The following is a 21381-nucleotide window of genomic DNA, read 5'->3' as shown; positions in this document are numbered from 1 at the left end:
TTTTTTTTTGCCTTTTTGAGACAGGGTCTTGCTATGCAGTTCAGTCTGGCCTTGAGCTCACTTTGTTGCCCAGGCTGGTCTCGAACTTGCAACTCCTCCTGCCTCAGCCTCCTGAGTGCTGGGATTACAGGCATGTGCCACCATGCCAGGCCTAAAATTTTTTAATAGTGACAATTTTCCACTAAAACTTGTGACAACAGGAAATTTTAAAAAGCAATGATGTAGAAAAATTATGTAAGTCGTAAACAAAGTGGTTTTAACACTCCTAACAATACCTAACCCAGCTCAGCTCACTTATCAACAAATGCTGGACATCAAAAATTGGGCTGTGGGCTAGGGATGTAACTCAGTGATAGAGTACTTGCCTAGCACCCAAGCAACCTTGGTTCAATCTCTAGTACTACAATTTTTTTCTTTGAAAAAAGAGAAAAAAAGAAAAAGAGAAAAAAAAAGAAGAAAAAAATTGTGCACAGCACATTTCCCTCTTCAAGTAATGGCATCTTAGTATCATTGCTTTTTTTTTTTTTTTTTTGGTCTTTTTGAGACAGGGTCTCGCTATGCAGTTCAGGCTGGCCTTGAGTTCCCTTTGTAGCCCAGGCTGGTCTCAAAGAACTCCCAATGACCCTCCTATCTCCAGCCTCCCGAGTGCTGGGATTACAGGCATGTGCCACCACACCCGGCTCTGAAACAGCTTATCTCTAAGAGTAAAGAGTTATCTATTATAGGGATGTACTCCTATGTAATAACTAATTGTAGGTTAGTTTCAGCTATTTGTATTAATAGAGACTTCATGGCCCACGTTTGGGGGTCCCCGACTGAAGGCAGTAGTTCAGTTATTTGACTTACGGATATAAGCTGACATTTCTTGTACATTACATTCCTAAAAGGTAAATCACCATTTCCTTAACTCTAGTATTCCCAGCACCCAGCTCAACTGTCGGCACAGTCAGACAGTATTTGGTAAATGGAATAACTTCTATAAAACAGGGGCATGGGGTGAATGGTGTGCCCTTCCCATCCCAATTCATATGTTTAAGTGTCTCCCCCAGTAACTTAGAATTTGACTGTACTGGAGACTAGGTATTTAAAAGAGGCAATTTAGGTAAAAATCGCTCATATGAGTGGGCCCTAACCTCATTATTACTGCTGTCCTTATAGGAAGAGATTAGGACACAGACACAAACACAGCAAAGACCATGAGGAAGACCATGAGAAGGTACAGGGAAAGATCTATGAACCAAAAAGAGGCACTGGAAGAAATCAATACTACTCACTCCTTTATCTTGGATTTCTAGCCTCTAGCACTATGAGAAATATTTTTTAAAACTTGATTTCCTTAAATTTATGTGACCGTTATAAATTCAAGTTCTACAGACGTAGACAGGCATTTTACCCTTCAGGGTAGTGCTCCCACGGTGTACTCAATGCCTTTATGCTGATATGGCAGTTTTCAGAATACCTAAGTACTCTAGTATCTTGAAGACCTTCAAATCAAATGTCAGCAGCACTTGGTAGTCCAGAACTGTGACAGTTGGGTGTGACACAGAGCACAGCTTAAATAAAGTCACAAGGATTTGAGTTCTGGTGTAGACTCCACAAGCAACTTAAAATGGAACAAGATGATCTCTTAGGTCCCTTTACGTTCAAAGGTACATGACACTTAGTGATGATTACAAGTTCTCTGCTGTGTAAATGAACACTTCTCAGTTAATCAAATTACACATAAAAGCCTTATTTGGCCATACAGTTTTACCTTTTTCTAATAAATACACCTCTTATGCTGAAGGACCAGTAGCTGGGCGTGGTGCTGCACACCTGTTATCCCAATACTCTGGTACACTGAGGTAAAGGGATTGTAGATTGAAACAGCCTGGGAAACTTAGACCCTGTCTTTAAAAAAAAAAAAAGTACTAGTTGCCTGCCTAGTGACCTTTAAGGAGTTAAGAGATTTTACATCTATGGCAGTAAAGACCAGTAATGACTACCTAACACTGTCATTCTATTAAACTTCTATTTTTAAGAGATCCTGGAGCAAAAGATTTAAATAAGTATGACTGTGATGGATGTGATGGCACATGCCTGCAACCCTAACACTTGGGAAGCTGAATGGGGCAGGACAATCCTGAGTTCAAGGCCAGCCTTGGCTACTTAGCCAGCAACAAGACAAGAAGAGACAGGAGAGAGGAGAGGGGGGGTGGGGGAAGAGGGAGATTCGAAGAGGGAGAAAAAAATGAATTAAGGAAAGAAGGGAAGGAAAGAAAAGGAAAAGAAAGAAAAAAGCATGCAAGCCACTTAGACTCCTGCAATTAGCAATTCTTTAAAGAATCAAACTAAAACATTTTTCTGAGGAAAAGCAATAGGTAGACAGTTGGTAGCTATGTTAACCTTTAACTACAAAGGACAAAAAGTTTGAGACCACACACGTCTTACAATGTGTTTATACCAATGCTATAGCCAAGCCAAAAATTGAACCAAACTGGAAATAGTGTTGCAACTCTAATTTGGCATGGGGCAGGGGGAGAAGGAGGAGGAGAAGGACTAACATACTAACACGCATTTATAACAAAGGGAGAATGACCCAAAAAGTACATTATAAAAAGATTAGAAAAGCACTTTGCTCCTCAAAGTAAGAATTATATCTGAATTAAAAGAGCAGTAGTTGTTTTTAAAGTTGAGTATGTGTTTCTTTATGACAAACAGAAAGACTACTATAGAAAAGAGAAAATATGACATCATTAGAATTACAGGCAAGACAAGGAAAACCCAAAGTACATATAAGAACACAGAAAAATTTAAGAGAGTACAGATGTTATGACATTTATTAAAAGGCATGCTACAATGCTATACGGTTAGGAAAAGAGATCAGAGATATCAAGTAATAGCAAATATACAAACTGAAGGAAAATGGAATATACTGTAGTGTACAGAAGCTTGAATTAACCATGCACTACGCATTTAGAAAATATGCTTTTAATATTTTATCTTCTCTTTGCATTTATAACATAATTCACTTTAACGATCACAGAATCCTTTTCTTCCAATGCCACAAACCGTATTACAAATGAAAGCTGGTACTGCTGCTTATCAAAATATACAAGACAATTGATGTTTTATATAAAACCACTTTATATGTTAACTTGTTCCCAAAAACCTTTTTTTTTTTTTTCTTTTTTGGCCTGGTTAAAAAAAAAGTTGTTACAAATATTTACAGCATTTTCTTCTGTTAGATGAACATTCTTACAAACTGAAAAAGGGAATTTTATGAACAGACCACGTAAAACACAAGACAATGTCACAGGCTCCTAGCTGTGCTATTTATTTTTTTCTGAATACAGTACTGAAAATGCCCATCAAACTCTTGTCATCTTAATCCATTCTGTTCATGTTTAAACTCCCACTTTCTCTAAGTAGTCTATTCACCAATAGGAAATAGAAAGTAAAGGCCGCTTTGCACTGGGTCTTTCAGAAAGGAGCTTGGGGAAAATGCCTGGGAGGAGTTAAAACCAGAAGAGTCAGTCTTTGGTCAGAGCAATGAGGTGACATTTTGATGTAAAATTCTGCCTGGTCAACAGTCTTTACAATTAGTACTTTCCAGATGTGGGATGAACTTTAAAAGGTTCGAATAACAATGAATGGAAATGGGAAAAAGGCCAGAGTACGATTTTTTTAAATGACACCACAAAATAGCTATTTAAATATTTGTTATTACAACTACTCTATAAATCCAACAAGTGAAAAGTAACAAAAAAATCTATTGCCAGTGTTAAGCTTGCCTTAAGCAGCTTTCAATCATCACTATTATCACCAAGGTCACTGGACCAGACAAATATCCCTGTTCTCTGGAACACATACCTCAGATTGAAAAAACTAAGGTGACAGCCAGAAAGATTTAGAGCAGTTCTGTTCTTGAACCAGAGTATGCTCTCTAATGAATATTACGTGATAAAGGCAAAAGTGTAACTGAGAATGCATTTACAGAGTTACAATTATTTGCTTGTATGACTAGTTTATGGGGTAACATTCTCTTAAAACTACGTAGTATATACTTCCTGAAAACCAGAATACTGATACTACTTCAGTCTCAAATAGGAAGAAAAGGTCAATTAAGACTATTGAAGAAGGCACATAAACTTTGGTCCTGTTTTGTTTTGTTTTTTTATAAAAACCCCCAAATTAGGATTTTAGTAATTTCCTACTTTTTAAACTATTCACAACTAGCTGTTACAATTTGCTCTGAAAAAAGACTGTAAGTAGTCTTGTAGATAACAACACAATTCTTTTGAAAAACAGCTGAGTTATACTTCAAAATTTTATACAATCTAAATTGTACTTGTTTTAGCACAAAAGTAGAATATTTTAGGTCTGGCAGTTTTCTTCTCATTAGTAACAGATTGAGACAAAGGAAAGGCTAACAAAAATGCTTTACGTATAGTTGCTGTCTCTTTTGGGTTTAAAAATAGCAGTACACATTAGGTGTTCTAAGACACTGATAGTTTGCTGAACAGGATTTTAAAGTGACTCATCTGGCCCAAAAAGACACATACTATCGAGTCTTGTAGCGTTTTTGTCCGAAAATATTTAATGAGAACAGAAAAGAAACTTCCTAACAATTTATTCAAATACAAACATAGTGCTCTGATGACAAGGAGTCTCTAAAACGTTTCTATAAGACTGAACAAAGAGACAATAAGAGCTACTTCTTCAAGGAAAGCAGAACCTAGGATGAGCATGTAGATGGACCCAAAGAAAGCCTGGTCTCCTAAGGAACCAGGCAGGCAGAAACTGTGGCTCTAAAAACTAAGTTCAAACATTCTTACAATTAACTGATGATAATATTTAGCCTTTAAATAATTTATGGCATTCTGGAGGAGCTACAGGGTAATTCTGATACTCTCCAGTAAATTATCAATTAAGGTAATATATCATTTTGCTATTTGTATCTTACATGAAACACATTTTACTACTACCCAAGTTATTCAAATCTCAAAACATTTTGGCATAGACTGCTATTATTAAATGTGTACTGCTATTTTTAAAAGTCCTGAATATATATACTTTGTGTAAAAGTCAAGATACCTCAAAAAGTGCTACGCCAATATTCCTTAAAATAAAGTACATAAACTTAAAAATAGGATTCTATGGCAGATCAACAGCAAAAATAAACCAATGTTTAGCAGATATTGAGTAAATGCATGCCAAAATAAAAATACACAGATCTAGTTTTTCCACCACCCTGATATGTTTAAATCTTTTTACAAAAACTATGCCAACACAAATATCATAGACCTCTATAATTCAAACAGTAAAGAGCTCAATATGGACAACATCCATGTGCTACAGCTAATTTCAGACACAATCTGATGGCTTCAAACATGCTCTTTAAAAACAAGAATATCCCACTTTTCCAAATCTTAATTTGGTTATTCTTTGTCAATAAATTAAAATGTATGTAATGTGCATATGTATATACAACATTAGAAGGACGCATGTATGTATATACACTTATCTATATACACACACAAGCGCAAACACACACACACACGCACACACACACATTATCTACACAAATCCCTGAAAAGGATTCAAATGTTCTCTCAGATTTAAAGGCCATCTCCTACTTCAAAATTACATTCAACACTATTATGATTTACCTTCTGCTATCAGTAACTTTTGCTACACTTATGCTGGATGTTATGAGAATCATGAATTAATAAATTACACAGTAATTCCCAACTCAAAGCAAATGAAGTAATCCAATTTAACACACTACTGAAAATTATAACAGTGCCTGTGTAGAAGGAAATAAAGAGTAAATTTGGGGAGGTTTCTGAAATTTTTTTCCCCTTTCACTACTTATTGTGTCGGTAAAATGTATTTCAAAAGTGGAGGGAAATAAATCCCAACGAGGTAAGTGATTATGCCTATCTATTCAGCCAGCACTAAGCTGATCCATTTGAAAGGTCTCAGTGTCATCTTTCCTATTCTACCAATTAACTGTTGCTCAGTGTTGAGTGAATTCTGATTTTGTATCTCTTATTTTTTGCAAAATTTCTTGGATTAAAAAACCTCCCTATGTTCAAATTAATGGTTGGAATACAGCAGAAAGACTGAGATATTCTTTTCAAAGTTGAGATGAGCCACTTAAAAAATACAAAAAATGTAAAAGGGGTGGATAAAATTGATCCCTTCAATAAGTTCAGCTTAAAAATCTGATCAAGCACTGGAGGAGTAATTAACAAAAACAATTTCTTGTTAAAAATAATTTTACATTGTACAATCACGGAAGCAACACTAAAGTTCACTCTTACATTCAGCCCAAAACAGAAGAAGGAACTGAGCATAAAAAATAATCCACCTTCTCATACTCCTACATGTGTGAGCACTCGGTAAGTTACATTAACAAAGAAAAACAAGCTCTCACTTGAGTACTGAGAAGAACCAAGTAATCCTGAGACAAATTCTGATGGGCAATAAAGATTAGACAAGATCCAGAAACTGAGATTGCATTCTACAGCCCCAAATTGGTGTGTGATAACTGGCAACAACTGCCACCAGTCACGATGCAGAGGGCCACCAGCGCGCACTGAGTACTCTCCGAACTTTCACCCTTCCCTACCCCATCTCTGCACCAAAGCACCACAGATTGGAATAAAAACTATTACTTATTGAAAATCACTTAAAATTGCAATGAAAAAAAATTTTTAAATTCTTACCAAAACAGAGAAAGAGAAAACAAAACGCTCACCAAGCCCACAATATAGCTTTCAAGATATTTAGATAAAACTCTAACCTATTGTATCTTAAGCACATAATAAGGCACATAATAAGAAATTAAGTAAATACACAGTAATTCTGGATAAGTATTAGAGATTACAGTGGTACAAAAAACCCTTGAGATTTTTTTTTCTAAAAGAAGACCTTACCAAAAATAACTTTTAAAAAATCTGTCAAACCATATGATAGACCTGAATATTTTCCATAAGACTGTAAACTTTTTTCTGAAAACAATTATAAAAAAGTAGTTTATAAGTAGGATTACTTTTTCCAAATTTTCCATTATTATATTTATATTACTCAACAAAAAGTGTCATTTTGAGATTTAAGACATGATTTTTCTAACAAGATTATTGGTTGTTCTGACATCTTAATATATCCTAGTTGGATTTAACTTAATTTCCCTGGGCACAGTTGAGACACTTCATTGTACCAAACAGTCTTTTAAAAAGATGATGCATTATTCAAAGGAGTGTCACAGAGTTAAAAAGGAAATCATAGAAAGAAAACATGCATGTTTATAAATCTGCCTGCAATTGAACTCGTGTGTTTATGTCTAACAACCATCCATGTATGGCAAATATTTGACATAATTTAAAAGTGAACATAATTTCCCACTGGGGTCAAACTTCTGAATCTTAAAAGTTAAAAACTTGTTTGTAAGTGATTTAAATTACTTACATCCAGTAATTTAAAAAGTCCATATGGTTAAATCTCTCAAAGTACAAAGGAGTTTAGAAATGTCATATAAGGCTGATTTGAACCCAAACTAAAATAAAGTCTGTCCTCTTGAAATCAAATTTAATGTGGGGAATTAAATAATCAAAAACACATTTTTCCTGCAGGTACACTTTCATAGAAACCATGGTAGAAAGAGAAATAAACTTCTGGTCAGGTATTGTCAGGGGGAGAAACAAAAGAAAAAGACTATTCCACGTTTTTAATATACTTGAATATCAAATTCAGAGTTATTTTTGTGAAAGAGGCAGAGTTGGTCTTGAGTTGCTTCAGTCTATGTCTGAAGGTTTTACTGAAATTATGGTCCAGTTTTAGGAGAAAAATTCACAGAAAAGTCAGATAGTAGATTTTGAGAAGGAAACTCTGAGGTGGTGATTTTCTCCAAGATCATGATTATGAAGTTCAATGAGTGCCTGGATTGCTTCTTCCACAGATCCTAACTGAATGAGTGCCATTTTGCGATCTTTCCTGAAAACAGCATAAAAAGTATTTAGAATTAATTTTGTTTCCAAATTTCCTCCTTCCACCAGAAGATTTCATTTACAAAACACGTTAAATAATGTTAATGCGTCTCTTGAAAGCAAGGACTTACTGAAAGAATTTAAAAGCCTTCACTGAACACCCAGCCTCCGTAAAAAGGTTCTTCAGATCATCCATTGTAACAGAAGGGCTGTGAAAACATCAGAGCATCAATTACATTAGCCCCAATTCTCAAAGGAAGCAAAGATTAACTTGAGTCACCATCAAATCTCTAGAGTATTTTGTATTTGAACAGAACTACTGAGCCATGTAACAAAGACATGATTTGGAAATGTCCAGAAAGATTCTTAAGACACACAAATGTCCTCAAACAACAGAATTCTGCCTTAATTTTAAGGAACCAGACCATGAACCCAGGGGTACTCTCAACACTGAGCTGGATCTTCAGCCATTTTTATTTTGAGACAGGGCCTTGGTAAATTTCCAAGCCTTCTCTTGAACTTGTGGTCCTCTTGCCTCAGCCTCCTCCTGAGCAGCTGGGATTATAAGCGTCTGCTATCACATTGGGCCTATTTCAATTTTGGCTAAAGATAGTGACAAATATAAAAAGGTCGAAAGATTTTTTCTGTATGTGTTCTTGTAAAGTGATTATTATAAAACTGACTCAATAATTAATTAGTACTTCCAAAGCTACTTCTCTAGTTCTGATTTATCTGTTATAGTCTGGAGTTCTACATTTTCAATTACTTTCAGAGTAATACTTTTTTTTTTTTTTTTTTGGTTTTTCTCCGGTACCAGGAACCGAACTCACGACTTTGCGCCTGCCAGGCAGGCGCTTTTGCCGCTGAGCTAAATCCCCAGCCCCCTCAGAGTAATACTTAATGTGGATATATGGTAGCCAGGTTCTGAGATGGTCCCCAATTACTTGTGCCTCTAACAGTCACATGCTTCAATACTCCCATGTTAGCCAGGCGTGGTGGCACACGCTTGTAATCCCAGCACACGGGAGGCTGAGGCAGAACGATCCTTCCAAGTTTTTGTCTAGCCTGGGCTACAAAGTAAGCTCAAGGCCAGCCTGAAGTGCGTAGAGACCCTGTCTCAAAAAGACAAAAATAGTCCCATCTTATAGTGAATACAGAAATAGTATACATACTCTCTAACTCTTAGGACAGCAAAAAAAATCATGGTATGTTCCTTCAGATGGCTCTACTCCTGCCTACAGCCTTTTTTTATATTTTGGGAGCCTGGTAAATGAACCAAAGGCCTCGTGCAGGTTAAGCACATGATCTATCACTGACCTATACCACCAGATCCCCTCTCCTAGCATTTTTTATTTTATTTTATTTTTGTCTTTTTGAGACAGGGTCTCGCTATGCAGTTCAGGCTGGCTTTGAGCTCACTTTGTAGCCCAGGCTGGCCTCGAACTCCAAACGATCCTCCTGCCTCAGCCTCCTAAGTGCTGGGATTACAGGTGTGCGCCACCGCAGCCGGCTCTCCTAGCATTTTGACTGCAACCATTTGAGAGATTTCAGCCAAACCCACTCACCCCTGGACTCCTGACTCACAGTAACAGTATTAGATAATGAATATTTACTATCTTTGTTAAGCTGTTATATTTTTGGGCGATATGTTAATAGGGCAGCAAATATTATATAGTGGCCTATAAAGAGGAGAGTTAACTGATAAAAAAACAGACTCCTCATCTTCTCAAACTGACTAGCAAGGACAGTGTAGAATGATCATTGGCTTGTAGAAAGGCAAATCTGAGCCCACATTCTTGCTGTTTTTTGTTTTGTTTTGTTTTTTTGAGATAGGGTCTTGTTGTGTAGCCCAGGCTGACCTTCAACTCACGGCAATCCTCCTGAATCAGTCTCCTGAGTGTTGGGATCACAGGCATGTGAAATGACCCTGAGCATTTTTTCTTTTTAAAGAGGAGATGTTTAATTTGGTTCGTGGCATTCAAGGTTTTAGTCCAGGATCAGCTGGCTTCAAGACGGACCCATCACAGAAGGGACTGAGGGAGCAAAGCTGCTCACAGGGGCCCAGAAGCAGAGCTGGGTAAGTGCCCTAAGGCCATGTTCTACTCCTCCCTGACCTGGTTTATCGCTCTGAGTAATTACTTACCCTGAGTCTCTGTCCCATCAATAAGATGAAACTGTGACGTTACCCAAAGATTATTAACAGATATTCCGGAGCACTGGAATTACAACCATGTGCTACCATATCCAGCACCGAACTCTTACATACAGAAGTTATTTGATTTTTACCATATTAGTTACATACGAGTCATTACTTCTACCAAGAAATGAACAACTATATACCAATGTAGTATTTCTGCAAACTTTATTCTTATGAACTTGCATAACTGATAGGCAGTTAGTTATTTTAGAAAATTAGAAAATACTGATCTTTCACTCTGAAGACTACAGACAGAATCTCCTTAAGGCATGATGCCAAATAAACTATATTAAGAAAGTGGTGACCAAGACAACTGTCAAATTAGAGCAGTTTCAGAGCATTTACCTTTCCCAAACCACAAATTATTGATTACTAGTAACCTAAGCGAGTAACTTATTAGGTACATACGGAATGTTGGAAAGATGCAGTGTGGCTGATGGTGGAAAAATATTCTGGAAGTTTTTAGAGCCAGGCTTTTTAAAGCGATGCAAAGGACTATTGCTGAAATCCTTCGTCAGACCTTGGTCTTCCTGCCCCTCTCGAGGAAGCTGAACAGTCTGGTGTTTGGACAGTGTAGCACGGAGCACTTTTCCATAAAGTCTCTGACCACTTAGATGGTTCATTGCTACAGGACGAAAATAAGTTTAAGTATCAAGATGGATTCTCAGTAATACCTGCCTAACTTACCAGAAATTATTTTCACTGAATCCTTTAAAATTAAGCCAGCTTGAGTGTTAAAAGGGATTTGAATTCAAAAACTCTTAGGGGAATGAATTAAGTTACTTCATTTTATTGTAGTGAAATAATTAAAAAACAAAAATAACCAAACAAAAAATAACTACCTTCCAAGGAGAGTGCTAGGAAGTTCCAGAGTGCCTAGAACGTAACAAGTACTCATGAAATCGTGTTTTACTATATTAGCTTTATCTTAGTCAAATCATTTTTTCAAGAAATCTGAATAGGGCTGGGGATATAGCTCGGTGGCACAAGTGCCTGCCTAGAAAGTGCAAGGTCCTGAGTTCTATTCCCGGTAACAAAAAATAAAAAACAACAACAACAAAAAAAAAACCACCAAAAACTGAATAATAATATTTTAATAACCACTTTAAAAGTGAGGCTATGGAACTACACCTTCTTGAACCACCACTAGAAAGTCTGCTCAAACTTCTAAATTTCTGGAACTACTGGCTTAGAACTAAATGAAACAAGTCATGTCTTTTAGTTAAAACTTAGTAACCTTAGATGACCTTACAGTGAAACCTATAAATATTAAGAATATTGTTCAAGTAGTAAATGGACTTCAGACAAAGAGTAATGAATATCTTTAAATCTTAAACTATAAGCAGATGCAAATAATAAAGACTTAACCACAGGAAGTACTCTTATAAAATTGTATTGTTCTAAAAAACACATTTGTTAATTTTGAAGGAAAATTCACATACAAACAGAACAGGTTTTCATCATCACCATTAATCATTAGTACCTAGCTGGGCTTGATTTGCATCTGCCATCTGAACCAAGGCATTTTCCTTTTTATTAAACATTATCTTCACTCGATGTACATCACCATACACTCCTAGTTAAGACACACAAAAAAAACAAAACACTGTATTTAATGCCTGATTTTATCGTGTTTAATTGATTTTACTACATACCTAAATGTTTCTTTTCTCATACTATGTATTATCCCGTGACAATTTCAATACATACTCTTCCCAGTTCCAGATCTATCTATCTACTCAGTTCTTCACTTGAATTTCCCATAAACATTTCAATGTTATTGAGTCCCAAACTGATTCACTTCCTCCTATTTTTCTCCACTTCAAGTGTTGACTAATTCTGTGGATAAATGACACCATCATATACATAGTTACTCCGGTCAAACACCTGAGAGTCACCTTTGAATTTCCTTTTTCTTTAACTCCTGTATCAAATCCATTATCAGCATCCACTGATTCCATAACCTAAATGTATCTCACATTTCTCCACTTCTCTCTATCCTCAGCACTATCATAGTAATCACTACCATTTCATGTAAAGATTATCAAAACAGCCTCCTAAATATCTCATTATACTCAATTTTTCTATATCAGCAGCTCTGCGAAGTGGGTCACCCATCCTACAATACAGGTGAAATGATTCACCAGAGTGTGGAAAGAAAACAAAGCTCTTATCTAATACTTATCTGTTTACATAGCCAGCATGAAAAAATTACATTTAAATTCTAAGTCAGCAGATAGAGTTACAGGTAGGATGTATTTTCTCATTTTTCTCCTCATGGCAGTTTACGTTATCACTAATACTAAGGTCTCACTATCATCCTTTGTAATGCAGTAAGAAAAAGACTATAGAACCTTCAAGATATTTTAGAAGGTGATAAAGTAAGAATACAATTACATGGGCTGGGGATTTAGCTCAGCGGCAAAAGCGCCTGCCTGGCAAGCGCAAGGTCGTGAGTTCGGTTCCCGGTACCGGAGAAAAACCAAAAAAAAAAAAAAAAAAAAAAAAAAAAAAAAAAAAAAAAAAAAAAAAAAAAAGAATACAATTACATGAATACTAATAGAATCTACCAGGAAAGGCAAGCAACTAAACAGAGGAAAAAGGAAGAGAACCAACAACAGGAAAATAACATGACAAGGACAAGTCATTACTTATCAGTTATAATCATCAATGTAAATATCTCAATTCACCCATCGAAGAAACAGACTGGCAGAATAGATCAAGAAACAAGATCCAACAATATGCTGTATACAAGAAACACATTTAACTCAAAAAGAAATTCACAGACTGAAAGTCAAAGGATGGGAAACAATACTTCACGTGATCGGAACTTGAAAAAAGGCTGGGATAGTTATTCTATTTGTAGACAAAGTGGATTTCAAGGCAAGACTGACCAAGAAAGACAAAGATCACTACGTACTTGTTAAGGGAACACTCTAAGATGAAGAGGTAACAATAATAAATATATATCCACCAAATACCAGTGCATCCAACTACATAAAACAAGTATTAATGGACAGGAAAAGTCAAATAAGCATTAATACAATTGTGATAGGGGACCCTTAATACTCCATTGTCACAGACAGATCAACCAGACAAAAAGTCAACAAAGAAATATCAAACCTGAATCAAACCTCTGAACAAATGGACTAAGTAGACGTATGCATCAGAATACACACTCTCAGTTGCACATGGGATATTCTCCAAAACAGACCACATATTCACAGAACATGCTTAAGTAAATGCGAAGAAGCTGAAATTACCCCATGGATATTATCAGACCACAGTGCAATGAAATTGGAAATTAATGACAAAAGGAACCACAAAACCTCCATAAACACATGTAAATTAAATAACACCCTCATGAATAACCAGTGGGTCACAGACGAAATTAAAGAAGACATCAAATTTTTATAATTAAATGACAATACCAATATAACTAACTCACTGAGAGAAAAATTAAGGAAACTACACCCTTCACAAACACATTAGGAAAAAGGAAATACTTAGGAGTCAATCTAATAAAGTAAAAGGCCTCTATGTTGAAAACTACACTACTCTGAATAAAGAGATTGAAGAGAGTATCAGAAAATGTAATGTTTTTGGGTAGGAAGGACCAACACTGTGAAAATGGCCATACTTCCAAAATTACTAGATGGATTCAATGCAGTCCCAATCCCAATATCAACAGCATTCCTCACAGAATTAAGAGAAAGATCTAAAATTCATCTGGAACCAGAAGAGACCTAGAAGAGCAAAGGCAATTTTAGGCAGCAAAGGCCAGGCAGGGGGCATCACAATCCCTGACTTGAAATTATACTACAAAGCTACCATGATTAAAAAAAAAAACAAAAACAAAAAAAACAGCACAGTACTGGCAAACAAACAAAAAAACAGACCTGAGGATCCATGGAACAGATTAGAAGATACAGAAACAATTCTAAGCACACTCAGCCACCTTATCTTTGACAAAGGGGTCAAACACCTTCACCAGAAGACTGACTGACTCTTTAATAAATGGTGCTGGAAAAACTGGCTTTCCACATGCTGAAGAATAAATCTAGATCCATATCTCTCACCATGGACTAAATTAAAATAAAAATGGATCAAAGATCTAAATATTAAAAATGAAACACTCGGGAGGCTGAGGCAGGAGGATCGTTGAGTTCACAACCACCCTGGGCTATTAAGTGAGCTCAAGGCCAGCCTGAATTGCATAGCGCATCCCTGTCTCAAAAAAACAAAACAAAAAAATCCCTGGAACAATCAATCTGTAAGAAGACAGAACAGATAGAACTCTTGGAGATAGAAGTGTATGCATAAACATGCTAAGCTCCTCCATTTTCTTTAAGAAGCAGAAATATTTAGCTTAAATAAATGAGATCTTTATAAGATTAATAAAGGCACACAAAGGAGGGGTAGTACTTATCTTGTGGGCAAGCATCTAATGGAATGAATCTAGAGATGAATAGTGATAGTGATTTTAAAATTTAAAGCAAAAAAACAACTACAAATTTGCTGCTCTTCTCAGAAAGACAAATTCCTGGAGTGGACATTGTGGTTTTTTGGGGGTTTTTTTTTTGTTTTTTTTTGCCCTTGTAGTAGTGGCTATTAAACCGAGTACCTCTGCACTGAGCTACATCCTCACCCCTTTTTATTTTTTGAGGCGGGGACTCATTAAATTGCCTAGGTTTGGCTAGAACTTGTGATCCTCTTGCCTCAGGCTCCCAGAGTGCTGGAATTATAGCCATATGCCACCATGCCTGGGTGAAGTAGACTTTTTAAAAAAACTAAACACGTATTTGTTTTTAAGATATGAAAAGTATGTTTTTTAAATGAGCAAGAAATTTATTTTTAGAAAGACATGTTTTGACTAGGAGAGTGATATAAAAATGTATTATTAATGCATTTTATTGTTAAGAATTAAATCATTATTTATCATTTTTTTTTTTGTACCAGGAATCAAACTCAGGACCTTGTGCTTGCCAGGCAGGTGCTTGTGCCACTGAGCTATCTCCCCGGTCCCCTAAATGTACCAATATTTAAAACTTTTACAGTGACTGTTTCTGAGGATAAGGGCTTTCTTTCTTTGTAATGAAGGACTTCTGTGGGGTGATGGAAAAGTTCTAAAATTGTACTGTGGTGATGGTGTGGTATTGGACAGAGAATTACATGGTTGTAAACTATGCTTCAAAAATGCTGTTTAAAAAAAACTATCACCAGAAGGGTGTGGTTGATGCATGCCTGTAATCCCAGCTACTTGGGAGGCTGAAACCAAGCCTGAACAATTTAGTAAGATTCTGTCTGAAAATAAAAATAACAGGAGCTAGGGAGGTTGCTCCATTGGGCTTCTATGTACTAGGAAATCAATCTATCTGTCTGCCTCACACATTCCCCTTGCCCTCATTTCCTAATATCTGTAAAAAAAGAAGAAGAAAAGACATTTACTGTCTCATTCTGCCTGTCTGACTCTTCCTCATTTTTTACAAGTCAGCTTAACACTTTTACTGGTTCCCTCAGGTTAGCAGCACTTCCTGCTTTATGCTCCCATTACATTTATTTCTCCTATCATAAAATTTTATTGTAATTACTTACTAAATTTTATTCCCTGTCTATCCCCAGTGTCAAACACTACTTGGCATACAGAGGTAATCCGTAAATATCATTAACTGAATCCATGTGCTTAAAATTCATATATACAGATAACATTAAAAATAATAAAAATGAACTTACCGAACAGGATAAAAAGTCCATGTGGTGTGATCAGCTGTTTGAAAAAAGATAATACAAAATATAAACGTTGAACTAAACAAGTAAATTTTTAAAATTAATTTATCTCTAATGCAGTAACAACAGACTATGTTTGAAACATCTTTTATATACTTCTATATATACTAGTAATGAATTTTAACAAAAAGCCTTAAAACAAACTTCAGAATTTTAATTTGAATACAACCCTACATCAGAAACCGCTATGCCTTCTGAAAGACTACCTGTAATACTCAACTCACATCAGGGTTGAGATTGGTGACAAGCAGAACAGAATTTCCTGGTATACCACTTGCCCCGGGAATGGCCATTCTTCCAGTGATCGCAGAGGAGGTGAGTGCAAGCGGACCAAGGGCTCCAGGAACAGCTGGGACTGAGAGACCTTTTAAAACATCAAAAGCAGTTCATATTCTAGTTATCTGGAAGGTATTAACACTTGACAGAGTAAGTAGAAAAATGAAGACAGAGCAAACATAGAAGAAAATGTGTCAAGGCTAAGAAAGGATACAGAGAGCCAGTTTCTGCCTCACAGAGTCAGTATGGAGGCAGATTTCCTTATCTGCTGACATTATCAATCACACACACTCTTACTGTTCGTACCATACTTTCCAGAATAACGACTCACTGGTTTTCAAAAAAACTATCAGGTTTCTCGGAAGGTCTAGCAACTGCAAGTATTCTCTCTATCCTGAATAGATATCCTTTAGCACCTTTTTATTAAGTGGATATAATTTCCATACTGTCTTCTATCAAAATGAGATAATGTGTTTTTAGCAGAAGTCACAAACATGTGCACTGGGTAGTGCTACATGACAGTCTATATGGGAAAAAGATTTTATAGCCCTGTAAAGTGCTATGTAAATATTATTATGATCAACAAGATTTACAGAATTCAATATTCTTTTATAGCAGAAATTTTCAGAGGTCTCCCACAGATACACTATAATTACTGAAGTTCTATAATACCGTAATAGTGACACTATATTTAAAAGCACACTTTCCCAAAGTTCCACTATTTGTGTCTCAGTTTTAAATTACCTACAGTAAAATCTCTAGTTTATATAAAGTTTTATGTTCTAGTTTATGTTCTTAATTTACTGATTCTTTACATTCAACATTTTTTATGTCTGACCACTTTCTTATGTATCATGTAACTAACTAAACGGTAATGTTATGTATTCAGACTATTCTACCTGACAATCTCAGAAAGCCATTACTATTATTATTTGGATTATCAAATTTTTTTTTGATACCAGGAACTGAACTCATGACCTCAGGTTTGCCAGGCAAGCGCTTATGCCACTGAGCTATATTCCCAGCCTGGATTGTCAAATTTTTGGAAATTGTTCAGACCACATTCTCAGACTGAAACTTTTTCCATGAAATCCCTATCTACCAGCCCTTTTTACATGACCCTCTTTCCCATGCCCTTCCAACCCAACCCTGCAACTGCTGGTACTATCTACAGGTCAGCTATATATCAGCAAAGAGCACAGTATAGGACCATGTGTGTTTGTGTGTGTGTGTGTGTGTGTATGTGTGTGTGTGTTGTGTTTGTGTATCATTTTCTAGACCTTAAAAGTCAAAGTCAAGTCAGGAGTCTCTTTACTCATATTTTTTATCTTTCTAAGTATCTATTATTGTGTCTTATAAATACAGTGTGTTTAAAGAGAGATACCTAAAAGGAGGGAAAACATATTACTACTTGTATATGTCTACCAATTAAATTTTGAAGACTTTCAAATTAATACTGTTTTTAACTGATTATCTAGAATAGTCACTTACAGAGATATTAAGATGTATTTTTTAAAAACCCAAAACTAAGACTTAACACTAACCTTCATACTACTCTTTCTTTTTTATTTAACTCTACTTACAGTTATGTGTGTCAATGGCAAGTAAGTGATGTGGAACATATAATGGAAACTACTGGAGTTCAAACTGGAGCCAGAGATGATTATTTGTTAATATAAGCAAGCTGTGTACCGTACAAGTCACTCTATAGTTGGTATGACTAGATGCTTCTATTGTAAATCCTTAAAATTTTTATTTTTCAACTTTATAAGTACCTAGAAAATAAAAAGCTTTATTTAGAAATCATTTCAATTTCAACTTTGAAAGATTCACCTGTAGCTTGAGGAAATCCAATGGCTGGGGCAAACCCAGCAGCCCCTGCATATGGTGAAGATATTATACCTGGGGCACCTAGTGGGGAAGAAAGAGAAAAGAGCAAAAGTATTACCCTCTACAAATATGCTTACCAAAGAAATATAAAATGGTTATGTGGGAGTACATTATATATAAAAGGAACAGTACTGTTACACAATGAATACTTTTTCAGTACATGCTCCTTAATATAAAAGAGCCTCACCACCTCAGAAGCTAATCCCTTTCTACTGTGTTCATGGAGTAAGAATACACAGCTTAGCAGTAAACTATATTTGCACTAGGCTGAGATCCTAAGCCTGATAGTACTTCCCTACATGAAAAGTTATCAAATATTTATTGAATCTTATTAAATCATACAGTACCTATTGGGTACTGTGCTGATAAAAACAAATATATGAGATACAATTCTTGTCTTTGAAAGGTAACACAATAAAATAAGAATTATATCCTGAGGGTTACCTAGTGGTGTAAACAGAAATGTATGGCAAGTAGAATAAAAAGGAATCACAGAAGATTCATTATGAGGGGCTGGGGATTTAGCTCAGCGGCAAAAGCGCCTGCCTGGCAAGCGCAAGGTCGTGAGTTTGGTTCCCGGTACCGGAGAAAAACCAAAACCAAAAAAAAAAAAAAGATTCATTATGACAGTTTGGAGGTTTCTATGATGCTAGGGGAAAGCTAGAGCTACACATCATTTAACTGAAAAGCAGAGTCTTTAGTGTGTTTTAGATGCTAAATAAATACTGGCCTTATCTTTAAGAAACCTGGTAACTGTCACTAAAAAACAAAAAACAAAAACAAAAACAAAAACAACAGAAGTTAGTTCTAGTGGAGGAGTCAGGTCTAATAGAAAAATAATGATTTTGGTTTGAGCCTTGTCAAGTTTGAGGTGATGGTAAAATACTCAAATGGAAACGCAAGTGGAAATAAAAGGGACAAACTCTATTACAAGCAAACACAGATTTGTAAACATCTGTCTTGAAACAGAGGTGAAATTCATTCAAATGAGCTTCACCAAAAAGGTGTTTTAAAAAAGAAACAAAGAAAGAAAGCTAAAGATGGAGCTGGGGGATCAGTGTACTTAGGCAGCAGAAGGAAGAGGGATATCCATAATATCCTTAGGGTACAAGGAGTAAATTACAGTACCTCAGGACCTAGCAAGCACCTGCAAAAGGAAGAGGACTTTCAATCCAAGTCACAGAGAATAAGAAAAAGACGATAAATGTTTTAGAGAAACAATGAGATTATAAAAGTCTTGTGGTACTGGGAATTGAAACCAGGGCTTTTGCATGGAGCAGCTACATTCTCAGACCTTTCACAAGCTTTTTTGAGATGGAGTCTCACTAAGTCGCCACGGCTGGACTCAAATTCTCAATCCTCCTGCTTCAACCTCCTGGAGTTTTAGAATTACAGGTGTGCACCACCACGGCCTGCACAGTTTGGTCTCTTTACAGGAGATGAGAATATTTATAAGCTACATTTTTCAGGAGGTAAAAGCTCATATGCTTTCATTCTTTTCATTGAAGTATTTCACATAATTTAATTTATAATTCAAGAAAATAGAAGAGACTGCAAGGAAAGAACAGAGAACTGACATTAAGAGAAGGTATCAAAAATAATTGACTAGGGGGCTGGGGATTTAGCTCAGTGGCACAGCGCCTGCGTGGCAAGCACGAGGTCACGAGTTTGATTCCCAGTACCAGAAAAAAAACAACAACAAAAAATTGACTAAGAATAACTAATGAAATAAGAAGGGACAGTAAAATCCACTCAACAATGTATGTTAGGAGCATATTATGAAAAAAAAGAAAGCATATTATGAGCTAAGCATTCTTCTAGTACTGACAAATCAATAAACAATCTCTGTCCTGCTAAACATATACAGACCACTGGTAAAATGATTCATTTTTATAACAACTATGTTTAAGGCACAAAAGATGGACATAAAGTGTTTAGTTAAACAAAAGGAGAAACCAGCAGATTATACTACTGTCGCTAAGTATTCACTTGCCCCACCCATACAGTTTTGGCCAGTTATGTGACCAGCAGCACCTTTTGGAGGGACAAGCATACATTTCTATTAAGACACACTGGGTTTGACTATGTCACATTTCTGCAAGATATAAATACAGAAATGATATATGCCATAGAAACTTTAAGAAGCAGTATTGCATGTCTATATCTGTTTTCATGAGAAGCCACTTTGAAGATATCAATATGTAATACAACCGCCATTGTTAATTCCCTACCACTTTGTTTGTAACTCTGTATTGTCTGTATTGTGCTTGTGATATGTTGTAAAATGTTGTATGTCTGTTAATGTTTCCCTCCTTTTATCTTTAAAAAAAAAAAAAAAAAAAAAAGAAGCATTATAGGTTTATACCAGTACTCTCATTCTGTCACAAGAATGCCACCTTCAGTCTGAGCCCTACACCAAAAAAACGTGCGGGAGAGGCCTGCAATAACTGATTCTCGGCTTTGGAAAGACATGTGGGAAAAATAAATACTAATTGTCATAAACAATTGATTTATGGGAGGGGGGAGCAGTTTTTAAACATAGCAAAGTGGCAAATACAGATAGATATGGAAGGGGGTGAGACAACAGTAGGAGTAGGGTTTAGAGAAATAAGGAAAATTTTTGAGATAACCATCACAAAACACTTAATAGAGACAAATAAAAGAACTTGCAAACAAATATCAAAGTTAAATTCTAAATACCTGTTTCCAAGTATGATGTGATTATTAAGAACATTTGTTAACAACTGACAAAAGAGTCATATATAATTCTATAAAACTACATTCTCCAGATAAACACAGAAACAGAACCTGCAATGTAACTAGTTAGACAACAGCCTAGTTTCTCTATTTTATGAAGAGAACACACATACCTCTTATGTCAATGACTAAGAACAGATATTTTAATTTGAAATATGATAGCAGTCAAGAAAAAACAAATTAACATTTTACCCATGAAATCAGTTTATTGCATACGTTACAACAGCAAAATTCCAAAGAAAACAAGTTAAAATCCACACTGGAGATTAAATAAATTATGGTGGCTTACTAGACAAAACATAGAGCCATTTAAAATACTGCAAGAGTATGCACTGACAAATGCAATTAAAATTAAGTAAAAAATTTCATTGACTCAAAGAAATGCCAATTGTTCTGATTTGATCATTACACTTTAATATATTATACTGCATCTCATAAATATGTACATTATTAGATGTCAATTCAATAATAGATATGATCTTTCCATTCTTGGGCAAGTAA

At 35.7% G+C, this 21381-nt stretch overlaps 1 protein-coding gene across 4 annotated transcripts in view; it reads right to left on the bottom strand.

Moving 5' to 3' along the window:
- Positions 1–2954: 2954 nt before the first annotated feature.
- Ptbp3 (polypyrimidine tract binding protein 3) overlaps positions 2955–21381 on the bottom strand; it is a gene marked incomplete at its 5' end in the record, with an annotated part of 98809 nt that continues 80382 nt past the window's right edge. For 2 of the 4 annotated variants that reach the window (XM_013513256.1, XM_013513257.1), the window contains 7 exon segments: positions 2955–7980; positions 8105–8182; positions 10579–10795; positions 11654–11746; positions 15904–15937; positions 16182–16321; positions 18067–18144. In XM_013513256.1, the coding sequence (XP_013368710.1) occupies positions 7848–7980; positions 8105–8182; positions 10579–10795; positions 11654–11746; positions 15904–15937; positions 16182–16321; positions 18067–18144 (773 nt within the window). 4 annotated transcript variants of the gene reach the window in all.

This window comes from Chinchilla lanigera, unplaced genomic scaffold (genome assembly GCF_000276665.1).
Source record: "Chinchilla lanigera isolate Chin_1 unplaced genomic scaffold, ChiLan1.0 scaffold00018, whole genome shotgun sequence".
Lineage (NCBI taxonomy): Eukaryota > Metazoa > Chordata > Mammalia > Rodentia > Chinchillidae > Chinchilla > Chinchilla lanigera.
This window is presented reverse-complemented; position numbering and strand designations above follow the sequence as displayed.